Source organism: Kalmanozyma brasiliensis (assembly GCF_000497045.1).
Source record: "Kalmanozyma brasiliensis GHG001 unplaced genomic scaffold PSEUBRA_SCAF2, whole genome shotgun sequence".
Taxonomy (NCBI): Eukaryota; Fungi; Basidiomycota; class Ustilaginomycetes; order Ustilaginales; genus Kalmanozyma; species Kalmanozyma brasiliensis.
Genome location: NW_015961959.1, coordinates 244,526 through 259,039, shown reverse-complemented (window position 1 = coordinate 259,039; position 14,514 = coordinate 244,526). Strand labels below are relative to the sequence as shown.

The 14,514-nt window shown below is 58.0% G+C and overlaps 6 protein-coding genes across 6 annotated transcripts; 3 read left to right on the top strand and 3 right to left on the bottom strand.

Moving 5' to 3' along the window:
* Window positions 1-206: 206 nt before the first annotated feature.
* Window positions 207-1,802, top strand: PSEUBRA_002589 (uncharacterized protein; the record flags this gene model as incomplete). Its single annotated transcript, XM_059464983.1, has 5 exons — window positions 207-322; window positions 402-811; window positions 872-1,028; window positions 1,101-1,355; window positions 1,427-1,802. The coding sequence occupies 5 exons, from the start codon at window positions 207-209 to the stop codon at window positions 1,800-1,802; spliced, it is 1,314 nt and encodes a 437-aa protein (XP_059320689.1).
* An 847-nt stretch (window positions 1,803-2,649) lies between these two features.
* On the top strand, window positions 2,650-3,066 carry PSEUBRA_002588 (uncharacterized protein; the record flags this gene model as incomplete). Its single annotated transcript, XM_016437017.1, has 1 exon — window positions 2,650-3,066. One exon carries the CDS (start codon window positions 2,650-2,652, stop codon window positions 3,064-3,066), a length of 417 nt encoding a protein of 138 aa, XP_016292498.1.
* Window positions 3,067-4,181: 1,115 nt separating this feature from the next.
* Window positions 4,182-5,279, bottom strand: PSEUBRA_002587 (Transcription initiation factor TFIID, 23-30kDa subunit; the record flags this gene model as incomplete). Its single annotated transcript, XM_016436989.1, has 1 exon — window positions 4,182-5,279. The coding sequence occupies one exon, from the start codon at window positions 5,277-5,279 to the stop codon at window positions 4,182-4,184; it is 1,098 nt and encodes a 365-aa protein (XP_016292497.1).
* A 1,859-nt stretch (window positions 5,280-7,138) lies between these two features.
* Window positions 7,139-8,988, top strand: PSEUBRA_002586 (Major facilitator superfamily; the record flags this gene model as incomplete). The annotated part of the gene is made up of 2 exons (XM_016437004.1): window positions 7,139-8,252; window positions 8,342-8,988. The coding sequence occupies 2 exons, from the start codon at window positions 7,139-7,141 to the stop codon at window positions 8,986-8,988; spliced, it is 1,761 nt and encodes a 586-aa protein (XP_016292496.1).
* Window positions 8,989-9,073: 85 nt separating this feature from the next.
* On the bottom strand, window positions 9,074-11,824 carry PSEUBRA_002585 (Bromodomain protein; the record flags this gene model as incomplete). The annotated part of the gene is made up of 1 exon (XM_016436988.1): window positions 9,074-11,824. The coding sequence occupies one exon, from the start codon at window positions 11,822-11,824 to the stop codon at window positions 9,074-9,076; it is 2,751 nt and encodes a 916-aa protein (XP_016292495.1).
* Window positions 11,825-12,497: 673 nt separating this feature from the next.
* PSEUBRA_002584 (uncharacterized protein) lies at window positions 12,498-13,643 on the bottom strand (the record flags this gene model as incomplete). Its single annotated transcript, XM_059464982.1, has 1 exon — window positions 12,498-13,643. One exon carries the CDS (start codon window positions 13,641-13,643, stop codon window positions 12,498-12,500), a length of 1,146 nt encoding a protein of 381 aa, XP_059321289.1.
* Window positions 13,644-14,514: the final 871 nt, after the last annotated feature.

Here is a 14,514-nt window from a genome sequence, read left to right as displayed (position 1 = left end):
GATCGAACCTTGTTCCGACGCGCGTGTGCATTCTCGTTGGTCTTGACGCTGAACGTGCTCAGCCATCCTGCCCCGTTCGAGAGCAGATGTTCTGTCCCTTCTGGTGTGCCGTTCCCTTGCGCACAGCGCTGCATCCGTGACCCAAGGGGGGGCACAATGGCGGCTTCTTGCCTTCTCTCATCCATGTCGAAGACATCACCCCGAAAATGCCGCCCAGAGAACCCTTCGAGGCGCAATCCGTCGGCGCTCCCTGCGCAACCTCGCTTGCTTGGACTTCCGCTCTCATTGGTGGACTGACAATTCGGGGAGACGACCTTGCACCGTAAGCGCCCTTTCGCTTGTCAACGACTGCTCAATCATACTGACCCTCTCATGACCTTCGCCTTTCGTTCTTCTTGCAGGAGCATGGTCCTGTTCTTCATCGCCCTCATCTTCCTCGTCATCGGTCTCCTCCGCACCATTGCCGGGCGGCGTTTCCCGCAGATTTTAATTGTCTTCACGCCCACGCTCCTCTTCGTCTTCTGCCTCACCATCTGGTCTGCTCTCCGAGCGCATCTCTCCAACCTCCTGCATGTGCTATCCTTCGACGCTACTTCTTGGCAGTCGAGCCTCATCGAGCTGGTGGCGGCCAACGGGTTGGTGAGCTGCGCACCGATGATGCTGTGTGAGACGACGTTTCAGGTCTTCGGTCTGCTCGGCAAGCGCATCGCTGTGGGCGGGAGATGGATCAAGTATACGGCGTATGGGGCGAGACTGGCAAATGGGGTCGCGCTCGTGATGACTGTTGTCGCCGCTTGCGACTTTGCTTCTTGTAAGTCGTTCTGAGGAATGAAGGTGGCAAGGCATGTCCGCTGACCTAATTTGTTGACAGATCTGACCTCATGGGTGGACCAGAAGGAGCTGGCTACTGTGACCGTCGAAGGCGCATCGCTGCCCTGCACCACCATCAACATTGGCAGAAGCCTTACCCTACTGCCACTCATGGCGGACGGACTGGAACTCGTCGTGCTATTCGTCTTGATCATGCTGTAAGTTATCCATTTCCAGTCCGGTCATCTCTCAGAGCACGCCAAGCTGACAAGCTCGCCTGCTTGCCGCAGCACACTCCTTCTTCGACTGCGATACCGCCTGGTCTCAGGCGTAGCCTTCCACGTCATCACCATACTCATGTGCCTCACGCTGCACTTCGCTTGGAAGTGCGCACGCGACTGGTCAGCCTTCCAGATCTATCTCGACGGTGAATGGAACGACTCTGATTTCCCTATCGACCTCAATCTCGAAGGTCTCGCCAGACGAACGCGAAAGGGCGCCGACGACCCGATGCTCTTCTACCTTCTCGGCACCGTACCGCTCGTGTAAGTCCTAACCCACACCAGGTTCTCAGTGACCCTATCACTGACCTAGCTATATTCGATACGTTCTGTAGCCTCGCCATGATCCTCATCTATACCCTCGACCTGGTCTCATACACCAACCCTCCTGCGGTACCCCAACATGCACGGATGAACTTCTCCACGCGCTTCAATATCTTCCTCGACCCCACTTCGCCGCGCATCGAGCTGCTCCCCACGGGCAAAGCAGGCGCGATTGATGCCAAGAAGGACGCGAAAGGAAAAGGAAAGGAGGGCGAAGCGGCAAAGGCGGGCGAGATGTACGTGGTCAAACGCGGCTGGTTGGGCGGATGGAGTGTGCAGCCGGCCCAGACGGGAGATGGGTGGATGACAAAGCTTAAGCGGAGGGCGAGACAGAGAGTTCAAAGCTTTGTCATGGGCTGGTCGGCTGAAGGCGCACCTGCTGTATAGACACCAAATCATTGTCAATTTGTCACGATTGCTATCGCTGCGAGGTGTCTTAGAGTATGAGGACTTGGGATTCTTGATCGTGCACGGCGTGTATGGCGATCAGATGCTTCTCCAGAGCCCTCGTGAAACGTCCTGAGTGGCCGCACGCCCTTTGTTTGTGACCTGCAGATAAGATCAGGTTCCGAAATCTGAAGGACCCACGACCAGACCCCAGCGAGTGGCGATTCCAGCCGCTCCACGACAAGGTGTGGGCCTGCGTGCACGGTCGTAGTCCTCCTCCTTGCAGCAATGGCAGAACAAGACGAGGTCTTCGCCCGCGGCATCACTCTGGCCCGCGCTGACGAGACAGCCGATCCGGCATACTTTCAAGAGCACGACTACCTCCCCATTCCGATCAAGGAAGAAATTGTCGATCGCTGCGTCTTATGTGCTTTCGAGCAGAACCCTGAGCCAGCGCTCGAGTCGAGCACGGCCTCTAGAGCCGCCGAGGGTTCCCGACCAGCACGCCCTCGCAGATCGACGAGGGGCACCCAGTCGGCCAGCAATCCTGGGCCATCGCGCAATTCCGAGCCTGCTGGCGAAGTCGAGCCCGCCGACGAGTCTGAGTCGGTTGGAGGCAGGTTGGAGGCAGGCGCAATAGGTCAACATCTTCTTGGAAGGTGTCGGACGCCGTGTCGTACAACATCAACATGTCAATGATGCTCCAGTCAAGATGTCAGCAGTGTCTGGTCTCCCTGGCTGCCGAGTTTACTCGCTGAGACGCATGGTCATCCAAAGGCTTGACGCAGCCTCCATGTCGGAAAATGCCAAGAGGATGTCGGCAGGCCACTCCCTCTCCTCCGACATAATGGTCACGAGCTACCTCAACAGGCGCAATGTCATTGATGTTCAAGGCCTCATTCAGCGGAGCAAAGGATCGCGAGCCAAGATCGTCCATTACGGTCTCCTTCACGTTGGAGCTCTGCCGCATCTGGCATCCAGACTCGAGGCGTCCGGACATGCCAGCATCGAAAGCAGTCCGATCTTGCAAAGGCTTTTCAGGGAACAGGCCGAGGCCGTTGCAGCATTGGACGAGGCCATCGCAGCAGATCTCGAGTCCGACGTGTGCGACAGACTTCAGAGCGACCTCAACATCCGCACCAGCCGCGTGCACGAGACAAGACGACTGCTTCGCCTCCGACGCATTACCGAGCTCGCAAACGAGCGGGAGGACGACATCGCGGTTCGAGCGCTGATGGGCGAAGGTCCCATTGCATCAGCTTGATCCATCGCCACCCTGCTGGTACGCAACAATGGTGCTGCTTGTGACTGCCTTCGCGTTCCGGCAGCGGTCGCTGCACGTCTGCTAGACAGCGACGAGGACTCTGAAGACGAGGAAAGCGAAAGGCATCTTCTGTTCACTATTGAGGCCGAAGTAGTCGGCGACGAGATGTAGGAAAGGCTCATCTGTCGATTCTGTCTTCTCGATCCAAGTCAGCCCATGACATTTCGTGGCCATGTCTGGAAAGAGCGTCACAAGATGGTCAGGCACATTTGCCAGAACCATCTCTTCCCGGATCGTCGTGAAGTCCGTCAGTGCCCTTACTGCCAGCAAGACGTTCGGGCCTTTTGACCTTGTGGACCACCTGCGCAACAATCACAACCTGACACTCGGCTCGAAAACTGGCTTGCGTCAGTAAGATGAGATCGGAAACAACGACTTTGCGCGACAAAAGGCAGCCTGGATCGAGTTTGTCAGCGGCCTCGACCCTGCAGACGTTGAAGCGGACAGAGACATCGCCGAACATCAGGCAGAGGCGGGACCGCACCTTGATACCGCACAAAACACCCAGGACTGTCTAGACCCCGCTTTGTGAGACGCCCCACATGACGCCACGGTTCACGAAGCAGATATCGGTGAACAGGGAGGAGTCGCGCAGCAGCCCGCTGCTGCACAGCCAGCAGGACTTGACGTAGGTAATGCACCCGATTCAGCGCATCGAGGCCGCAGCACTCTGCGCTCCCTCATATATTCTGTTCCGTGTCGTTCCTGCTGGAAAGACGCAACTTGCCCTGACCAGAAGAGGTACCGAAAGTGCGATTCTCCGCAAAGGGACAGCTCACATTGCCAAACGCGCACTTGTTCAACACGGTCGAGACGCGAGGGAGTTGTCCAATGCGCGCTCTTCACTTGCCGATCGACGAGCTGCCCGTTGTGCTGGAACGCGAGCATCTGGACCTTTTCCCGGGCAGAAGAAACAAGCCCTTGGCCAAGGATCGTGTGAACCTCACAGGACACAACATGAAAGTGGAAACTCCGTAGAGAGGCGTTCAGTACTGCGACCCTGACTTTCAGCCTGCGCATACTTGACGGTTGGAAATGTTCATATTACGATGAGATTAGCGGAAGTACTCAGCGCGGCGAGCATTGATACCGTACTCTCCGAGCGCCGCACTCAGATCGTCCATGGTGAGAACCGTCCTTGACCTATCCCTGACGTTCGCAGGCAGTGCCCCCGCTGCACCGGCACCACCTGCACCAGTACCGGCAGCACCGCCCGCACCAACCTGCCCACGCGGACGCCCACCAGGCCCCGCATTCGTCCTGATCCTCGCGTACTGGAATGCATCCGCCGCAATGTCGCTCACAAACTTCTCCGCCGCCAGGGACAACAATCGTTTGAGGCGCACATCGTGGCATTCGAAACCGACCTTTTCGAGGTAGAAGTCGGTGACCTGGTCGGGTATCAGGGGTGTATAGCCGTCGAGCAGCTGCATGAACTCGGCGAGCGTGCGATCTTTTCTCGCTTCCTCCTCTTCGCGGCGGGAGAGGGCGGGTGCTTGTGTTGACGAGCCGGCAGGAGCGGCCGCAGAGGTGGAGGGCATGGGTTCGTCGGCGTCCCCAGCAACGGCGGGAATGGTGGTGCTGGTCTGAGTAGGTGTTGCGGCGCCGGATCGAGTGCCGTCTAGTCCTCGCCTGGAGACGTACTTGGTGAGATCCTCCTGCGTGGCCACGCCGAGGACAAACGCCCGGCCGGGGTCGGTGATGAAGGCGAAGGGGTGCGACTGGAGGAACACCTCGAGCTCTGCGAGACCCGTGTCGGGGGTGATGACGGTGTAGGTGGCGGCAGCGGCGGCAGAGGACGAAGAAGGAGATGCACCGCTCGAGAACTTGGTCATGATCGAAGCGACCGACTTGTCGCCGTTACCGCTTTTGAGCTGCTCCTCGAGACGATCCTTCTGGACGTAGCCGAGCAGCTTTCGGTTCTTCTCGCTGACGAGAGGCAGTTGCGAGTAGTCATGGTCGAGAGCGACGCGCAGAGCGGACGAGATGGGAGTAGAGCGAGGCACCGAGATGGCAGGAGGCACTTGAAGATCCTCGACGGTCGCGCCTCGGTACTTCGCGACCAAGGATGCGGAGGGCGCGGGCGGCTGACCGACGGGAGCTGATTGCGGACCCGAGATGGGCGCCGTTACTGGTGGAGCGGCGCTCGACATGGTTGCAAGCAGTTGTTGAGTGGATGCGCACAGGGATGGATGTGCTGGAAATGATGAACGTGCGGGTTGGAAGGGAGGAAAGCGTGTTGCACTTTTGGATGCAGGTCTAGCGGCGTGATCGCCCTGTGCGCAATTTGACTCTGCGCTGTGGAACGTCACGTGTGCAATCTGAGGAGAAAGCGGGTCTCGGATTTGAGATTTTTTGCCAGGCAGCGTGCAGGAAGAAAAAGATATGATGGCGGCACAAGCTGGTTACACCCTTCTTCTTCTCTTCAACTCATTACGTTCTCGTATTGTGGGAACAAGGGGCATACCATTCACCTCTAATTCCTCTATCTCGACGAACCAGATCCGCACTTTCAATGCAAACGACAAGGTCTTCTCGTGTTCTCGCGCCTACCCTTTACGGACCTCCAAGGCGCAGGAACAGGACCATTCTCACACATTCTCCCGTCGCCTCGCTATGCTTCTCATCAAGGGATCGCTTTGTCACATGTACGGGACGCTGGTTCTCTAGCAATCGAAATGGATGCATTGCAATACACGGCCGACAAGTATCTGTTGTAGCCGCGTGCCAGTGTGATTGGAGGCAGACAAAGTTGAGCCGATCCGTTCTGCTTGAGAGCATGAGATGTGACCGATGCAACCCGATCTGTATACATAGCCGTTCCACTGCGATGTGAGAAGGCATGAATTGTCGGCGAACTTGCCATGAGACAGGTCAGTGGCTCTTCGCCATCGAAAATCCATGAGAATGGTGCGTGGTGGACGCCGAGCCAAAATCACGACATCCGAGCTGTCGCTTCGCGATTTGAGCTCGAGCGTGCGAATTTGACCGGTGCACGTCAGACCGAGGCCTCTGCACGTCAAATAGCGAATCCTCGCCTTGGCGGCTGTCCGTATCAGTTGCCGCACGTCGTCTCCGCTCTTGCAAACACCTGCCAAGCATGGCACCTTTTCTTGGGTTGTGCGTCTCCACGAATGGATGTGTTCTTTTGTCTGCATGTGAGCATCTCTTTCCCGCTTCAGGGCACGGTCGGTTCCAGAACCCCATCACGTCTTATCTGCACAGCAGTTTTCGCGCCGAGAAGGCCTTTCTCCTCTCTCCGCAATACCGAGAAGGTTACTGGCTCTTGCTCTTCGGCTTGGCATTGATTTCACTCGAGTATCGGGTAAACCTGTTCTGATGATCCGTTCGGCCTCCCGCTCAAGAGCATAGCGTTGCGCTACTAGGCTAAAGCCGTGCGGGGCAGGGGCCTATCTTTCGTCGACTTCGTTCCGCCCAGGCGCCCTCTGAAATCATCACGCAACTCTAGTGTCCAAGCCTACCATCCCGGTCAAGTCTGAATCTCGCGCCGACCTTTCAACGATCATCCCGGTCAAGTTGGAATCTCGCGCCGACCACGCCGCCATGAAAAAAAGCAGCGCTTCTGCGAGACCCGTTCCGATCGTGCCTGAGGCCGTGAATGGCGACAGTGAACTTGCTTCTCCGCTGAGGGTTCGATTCGCAATGGCAGACCAGTCCGTGCTCACTGATAGCGCTTGGCGCTATCAAGCAAGGTGGTTCAGCTCAGGGCAGCTTCAGTACATCTGTCAGCTTTGCCACTAAGCCTGGCTCATCGAAGCCGCTCGCCACATGGACAGCCCGCTAGCGAACACTAGCTCATATGCACGGAAGATTGCCGTTCCTTTGGCGCCATTGTCGGTTCGCTTCAGATGTTCTGATTTCTTCTTGACCTGCTAAAGTCTATAAAGCATGATGAAAGGTCTTTGTCCTCCCGTCCCCCTCGAAGTCGTTCGTGTCCCCCCTCTACTTTTCTCTTGCACTGCCAGCCGCCTTCAGGCCACCAAACACGGCAATGAGTGCTCTTCCCCGTCTTGCGAAAGACGCTCCTCCCGTCAGCATCAGCGCCCCCGCTGCAGCTGTCGACATCGCCACCGACCAGCCTCGTCACGACTCGACCTCCTCAAGCCTCGCCGATGAAGACAAGAAGTCTAACGACGATCTCACCTGGTCACCGACGAGCCACAGCAATGCCGAGTCGCTCATCGACGACGTCAATGCGCCCCTCAGCCGCACTCACGTCTTCCAAGACGAGAAAGTCGCCGACCACTGGCGCCAACTTTACGAGACGACCAAGTACGAAAACCGTCATCGATTCGACCCCTCGTTCGAATGGACGTCCGAAGAGGAGGCCAAGCTGGTGCGCAAGATCGACTACCGCATCCTCGCTTGGAGTTGGGTCATGTTCATGTCGCTCGATCTCATCCGCAAGAACATCAACCGCGCCCTCGCCGACAACTTCCTCACCGACATCGGCATGAACCAGAACGACTTTAACAACGGTAACATTGTCTTCCTCGCCTCGTTCTTGAGTGCAGAGCTGCCCTCGGGTCTCATTTCCAAGAAGCTCGGAGCAGATATTTGGGTGCCCGTCCAGATCGTTTCCTGGTCCGTCATTTCTGCTTCGCAAGCCGCTCTCACCAACAAAGCTGGCTTCTTCATCTGTCGTTGCTTGCAAGGGCTTGCTCAGGGAGGCTTCTTACCTGACCAGATCCTCTACCTGTCATATTGGTATACAAGCAAAGAGCTGAACACGAGACTGAGCTGGTTTTACACCGTACTTGGTCTCAGTCAGATCGTAGGATCGCTTTTGGCAGCCGCAATTCTTCAGTTGCGCGGTCTGAATGGTCTCGCGGGCTGGAGGTACCTCTTCGGCTTCGAGGGCCTCATCACAGGCATCATCGGCATCATCTCTTTCTTCCTGCTCTCGCCCAGTCCTACCAACACGAAAGGTATTTTGCGCGGCAAGAACGGATGGTTCACTGAGCGCGAAGAAAAGATTCTCGTCAACCGCGTTCTCCGTGACGACCCCTCCAAGGGTGACATGAACAACAGAGAGGGTCTTACGCCCCGCGCACTCTGGAGGGCCCTCGGCGAGAAGGATCTCTGGCCCGTCTATCTGCTTGGTCGTAAGTATCACCATGCGTTTCTCCTTCGGTGTTTCCCGATGACTGACAATTTTTTTCCCCGCATTTGCACTGTTTGACATGTCGTACAGTTGTGGTCTTCCAGCCTTATGCGCCGCCAACCACGTACCTCTCGCTCATCCTCAAGCAGCTCGGATTCAGCACTCTCAAGTCGAATTTGCTGGCCATTCCGTCGCAGTTCTTCTTCGCTTTCAACACCGTCTGGTACACGTGGCTTTCGGCCCGGCTCAACGAACGTGGTTTCCTTGCGTCGCTCTCCAACGTGTGGAACATCTCGTTCCTCATCCCGCTCTACCTGCTCAAACACTCCTCGACGACGCACTACAACTGGATCCGCTACGCGCTCATCACCTGTCTCACGTCCGTACCCTACTGTCATCCGTTCCTGATCGGTTGGGTGTCGCAGAACTCCAACTCGGTGCGCAACCGCGCCGTCTCGCTGTGTCTGTACAACATGTCGGTTCAAGTGGGCTCCATTCTGGCGACCAGGATCTACACCAACGAAGACAAGCCGTACTACGCCAAGGGCAATCTGGCCCTCATCTCCCTCGCCGCACTCGGCATCGTCCTTTCTTGGGCGGTCAAAGGATACTACATCTGGAGGAACAACCAGAAGAAACGCATCTGGGAGAGCATGTCCGCCGACGAACAGTTGCAGTACAAGCTCACCACCAAGGAGGAGGGCTCCAAGCGACTCGATGTTCAGTTTGTTCACTAGACGCAATCGTCACGATAGATTTTTTTCACAAAATGTCACACTTTCTCTCTGGTCTTTCTGGTGTTCCGTGTGCAATTTGTCTGATCTAGTCGAGGTTGACAGGCTTTCTCTGGCGAGAAGAGCGTCTTCTGCTACCCGTGACCTCAAATCCGTCCTCCTCCATGGTCACCTCCGCCGTCTGCACCGGGCTGCTGAGCTCCGCGCCGACCTTCGACGCCGACTTGCCCTTCTTCAGACTCCTCGTTGGCGTGCTGCTCTCCTGACAATCCTCCACCCTGCTGGAGCGCAACGTTCTCGGCGAGCCTCCGATGTCCACGCTGACCGTGAGAGAAGCGCTCCTCGCCGCACGCGTTCGCTTCGCCGGCGGCTCCACCGGCATCTCGACCAGCTCCGCCACCTGCTTCTCCTCCACTGCGTCGCCGTGCGATCGCCTGCTTCGGACGCGCTTAGTCTGAGGCACCTCGACAGTGACCTCAGCTGCGGCGGCAACGGCGGCTGCGGCTGCGGCAGCAGCAGCAGCAGCGGCGCGCTTCTTCTTGTTCATCCGTCGGTTGGCCGACTTGGACGGTTTGAGCTGCACCACGGGTCGCTTGGTGGGCGAGGGCGAGGGTGGTGGGGACACGGTTGACGATCGCGAATCGGACTCTTGGGCGAGATCGATGCGCTTCCTCTTGCCTCCAACTGCAGAAGGCGTTCGTACGGCGGGACTTGGCGAGATCTCGACCTGTGGCGACGGAGCCGGACGAGCCATGAAGGCGGTCTCGATGACTGAGCGGGTGGCGAAGGGGGCGACGACTTCCTGTCGAGGCTTGACGCGCTCGCTCTGCGGGGTCGACGTTGCCGCTCTCAGTGCGCGCTCGAACGCCTCGCTCGTCGTCCGCGTCGGCGGTGCTGGTCGCTTCCCAGCCGTGAGGGTGGCTTCATACGACGCATTGCGCTTGAACCCAAAGTCCGCCCGCCTCATCAACCCGACCGTGTTCGAAATGTTTCCCATCGTCTTCTTCCCCGATCCAAAGGACGCGAACGGCGACGAGGATAGGAAAGGTTGCTTCTCCACCCTCGATCCGGGACTCTTCATCCGCTTCCACTCGTTCAAGAAACTGCGGCTGAACTTTTCCAGATGCTCGACGCACTCGGCTTGCGTGGAACGGATACCGTAGAACCGCCGCGCGTTGGTATAGAGGAGATTGAGATCGTCTTCGAAGTCGGTGACGACGGCGTTGGCCGCGATGCGACCTTCGAGGTGCGCACTACCGTAGCGACGGGTGGCGAGACTGTCCCGAATGGTGAACAGGTCGACGACGCGAGAGGTGCGTGTGGAGAACTGCTCGAATTCGACGCTGGCGGGTCGTTGGAAGGCAAAGTTGGACTTGTGCGAGAGGAGCTGCGCGACGAGGTTCGAGAGGAAGCTGTAGATTCGGTTGAGTTCGAGGTCGGTAGCTGGGGTAGAGGGTTTGGTGATCGCGGTGGTGGTGCTGCTGGGAAGGTCTTGCGAGGTTGGTGCTGGCTCTGAGGAGTTGACTGCGATTTCTTCCTCTGCTGGCGTCGCGTCGTCGATCGGCTCGCTGAACGAACTGTTGATCGGCTCAGAAGCAACTCCGTTGTCGACTACTGGAGCCGAAGCGTCGGCCTGTTGCTCGGATGCCATGGAGTTCACTGCGGCCATTTTGCCAAGCTCGCGCAGAGGCATGGCAGGCAAAGCATTTCTGTAGCGCGAAGAGACATCGCGCGTTGGGGAGGACATGGGCGAGCTGGAAGGCTCATCGTCCGCCTCGACGCGCATGCGATGGTCAAGGGCGTGGTTGCTGCCAAGGGACAGATCGGAGCTGTGGAAGGGAGAGTTAGAGCGACTGCCACTGGAAGGAGGGGTATCGAGGCCGCCGTTGTCGACGTGCTTCTTGCGTGGGGGCGAGTTGATGGTGATGGTTGCTGGCACCGGGGCGAGGGTGATCTCGGGAGCGGCGACATCCGGCATCTCCTCTCCAGTGCCTTGCTCCAGGGTGATGTCCATGTCTTGCGTTACTGCTGCTGCATCCTCCCCAGTCGGTGCGGTAACGATGGCCTCTTCGACAGCGTCTGGCGCTACCGACGTGGCCGCCAACTCGAGGACAGCCTGTGCAGCCGCCTCCGGGTCAGCTTCGAGAGCTGCCTCTTGATCGAGATCCGGAACGATAGGCGCAGCTCCGAGAGCATCTGCCTCGTGTTCCTCCTCCTGCTTGCGCTGCTGTTCCGCCAGGACTCGCTTTGCGTGTGCCTTCCTAGCAGCGGCGCCTTCGCTCAGCTGAGTGTTTGGATCGCGGTTGGCGATGGTGTTGGCACGCGTCTTGGAAGCAATGTCGCTCTGTGACGTAGGGGAACCCTGCGTCTGCGCCTTGAGGGAGTCCGAGGCCTTGGCTACCGCTGCTGTCACGGGAATCTCTTCAGAGGTTGTAGCAGTGCTCTGCGGTGATGCTGTGAGATTGAGCGGTGCGGTAGCGGAAGAAGGCTGGTTCCATCGAACACGGTTGGCGAGGTTGCGACGCGGCGTCTCTGCAGACCAGCGGAAGTTGAGGAGCTCGCGGTCGCGGATGAACTCGTACGACTCGTCGAGGATGATGGCCCTCTCATCTGCTCCGAGGGTGATGTGGGGTACCTTGCCCGGTGGGATGGGGAAGAGCTGGACGGCCTTTGCTACGAGTTGATCCAGGGTATCGGGCAGAGGCACAAAGAAGGTTTTGGAAGTGAGCGAGGGGCCTTTGAGCATCACGGCCCTGCGGGGCTGGAGGGGCGTCGCGGAGGACGAAGCGGCGGCACACACTGGTGCCGACTCGCTTCGGTCCATAGCTGGCGCCGACATTGTAAAAGTGCTATTTGACGAATATGAAGTGGCCTTTCAAGGATGCTTTGATGTGGGGATGGATAGCGAGAGATGATTGTTGATCTGTGATGATGTTCCGAAACGTTGCTGACAGGATCTGATGGTATGCTTGAGTGTATGTTTGTGTAGATGCTGATATGGATGGTGTCTAGATATGAACGCTGTCTGATCGAATGGTATGTTGGCCGCAAGGATGGTGGGTGTGAATGTAGAAAGGAGCGTTCGATGTGGTTTGCATGATCCCCGCACCTCCTCCTGCCCTGTTATGAAGTGCTCTGTGCAACGAGGAGTATGTTTCGCGTAAATTGACTTGAGCGTTCGTGACTTTTTCGCTTGGAACACGCTTTGCTCGCCACACTTTACGCGTTAGGACGCGTCCCTTTCTTCCAATCCAAGCTTGCTGCACCGTGCGGGATCAAGGTCTAACAATCCGAACAAAAAGTCATCCCAAAGCGACAGTCGACGACAAGGTTTGACATCTCGCTGACCAGCTCACTTGCGCAGCATGAATGCTTCACTTGTCACGAAAACCAGCATGAGATCGCTTGTCAGACCGGTCGAGGATCATTAAGAGACCTTTCAAAGACCATTCAGAGGAAGAACAGAGAAGTAGTCTCATTGACCTGACAAGTTAAGTGCGGGGAGATATACTTCAAGGATGGCCGATGCGCACGGGGGAGCGAGCATAGTGGCTGGGGAGGTAGATGGTGGTGTTGAAGCCGGGAGCGACCTGGTTGAAAGCAGGATCAACACGAGCGTGGCGGGGAGGAATGCCGGTAGCGTTGAAGATGTCGACGCCAACCGCGGGGCCTCGCACCGAGCAGAGCCTCAGCTCCTTAGCGGAAATGCCGGCGGTCTTCCACTGGTCTTCGGCAGGCACCTCGATCTCGAAAACCACATCGCCGAGCTTCTTCCTGGGCTTCTCGTTCTGCTGAGCCTCGGTTTGGTCACTCGGGTGAGGAGGGTGGGGAGGTCCTGGGTGGGGACCGCGCCGAGGCGGAGAGGGAGGGCCCACCTTGCCGTCCCAGACAAAGGTCACGCTCGATCCGGCCAGACCAGGCGCAACCTCGACCGCCTGCCCCGCCCAGTGCAGCGGTGATTTAATGCTGAGTGACTTTCCCGGCACCAGGTCAAAGCAAGCCTGCACCCTGGGCGGAGGCGGCGGTGGGTGAGGAGGGCCGTGGCCAGGAGGTCCGTGAGGAGGCGGCGGGGGAGGTCCAGGGCGGTCTCCCCCCGGTCCATGACCTGGCTTGTGAGGAGGCGACGGAGGAGGGTGAGGGTGGTCGTGTCCAGGAGGACCAGGAGGAGGTGGAGGAGGGTGAGGGTGATCGTGGCCGGGAGGACCGTGGGGAGGCGGAGGAGGTGGGTGTTCGGGTCCGCGACCAGGAGGCCCGTGAGGAGGGTGACCAGGCTTGTCGTGATGGTGATGGTGATGATACTTGTGGTGCTTGTGGTGATCGTGGTGTTTGCCGTTCATCGAGATCAGACCGTTGTGGCCATACAGCTCGGGACGAAGGAGCGCCCAGAAGCCATTGGCGGCCAAGAAAGCAACGAGGAAAAGAGCGATGCCCCTCAGTCCGCGCGAAAGAATGCGGGCGGTCCGACTGCTGCGGCGGCGCTCTTCTTCCTGACCGACACGAAGCTCGAGGTGGTCCTCGTTCAAAGCGCCCTTGGCGGATGCGGAGACGTCATGCTCCTTGGTCTCGGGCTGGAGCAGCGGCTCTGCCTCGATATCGACTCGGGAGGCGAGGTCCACTTGCGTGGTCTCTGGCTGGTGTTGCGAAGGCGTAGGGGACATAATCTTAGGTGGTAGGGCGTTGAGGCTGAAACGACTTCTTGCAGCTGAGAGAGTCTGCGTACATATACTTTCTTGAGTCCCGCTCAGGGCGGTTTCCTGCCTGACAGTGGCAGGGATTCACTCGACTTTCCCGCCTGAGAGCAGCAGTGGTACCGCGCTCCAAGATGCCGATGCCTTGGAGAAGCATGAGAGGGCGCACAACGAAGCCGTTTGCGGTGATTGCCTCGTAGGCTGCGAAAAGTGCCTGCCGAAGTCCATGCGGATTGACCGGCGGCGAATTCGTTCTGGCCCGCGCCGTCACGCAGGGTTCGAGACTGAGATAAGATGTCGGGTAAATTGCAGCCGCCAGCAGCACAGCCCCCCGGCCATGCGATTGTCCCCCGCACATGGTCAGCTTGCATGTCTTCCTGAGCTTCGTGTGCTCTGATATCGCAGGTCCTGCAAAGAAGCCTACTGCGCACAGCAACCATATGGCTCTCTTGCCAAGCACGTCGCTGATCGCGTGGTTGCAAGCGTCTGAGTCTCAAAAGCCATAGCCGCATGGCGCGCGGGAAAGAGGCTGATGGCCAATTTCTCACCGCATGGTCTGCACGTACCACCGACTAGCAAGTTTCAGACACATCAAACGATGGTGTACGGTGTCTCCGATCCCGAGGTATGACCGACGTCAATAAGGACGCCGAACATCAATGCCAGAGATGATGATCACGAAAGGGTTCCTCAAGAAGACGCCGGTCATGAAGGCGTGCAAGCGAGGTCCAAAATAGGCACGAGCGGCAAGCCGCCGGCATCTCTGCTCGTCATCGTACACTGTCCGGAAATTCGCTATGGAATGTTAGCAAGACGCTCGACACATTTAAGAAAATTCATC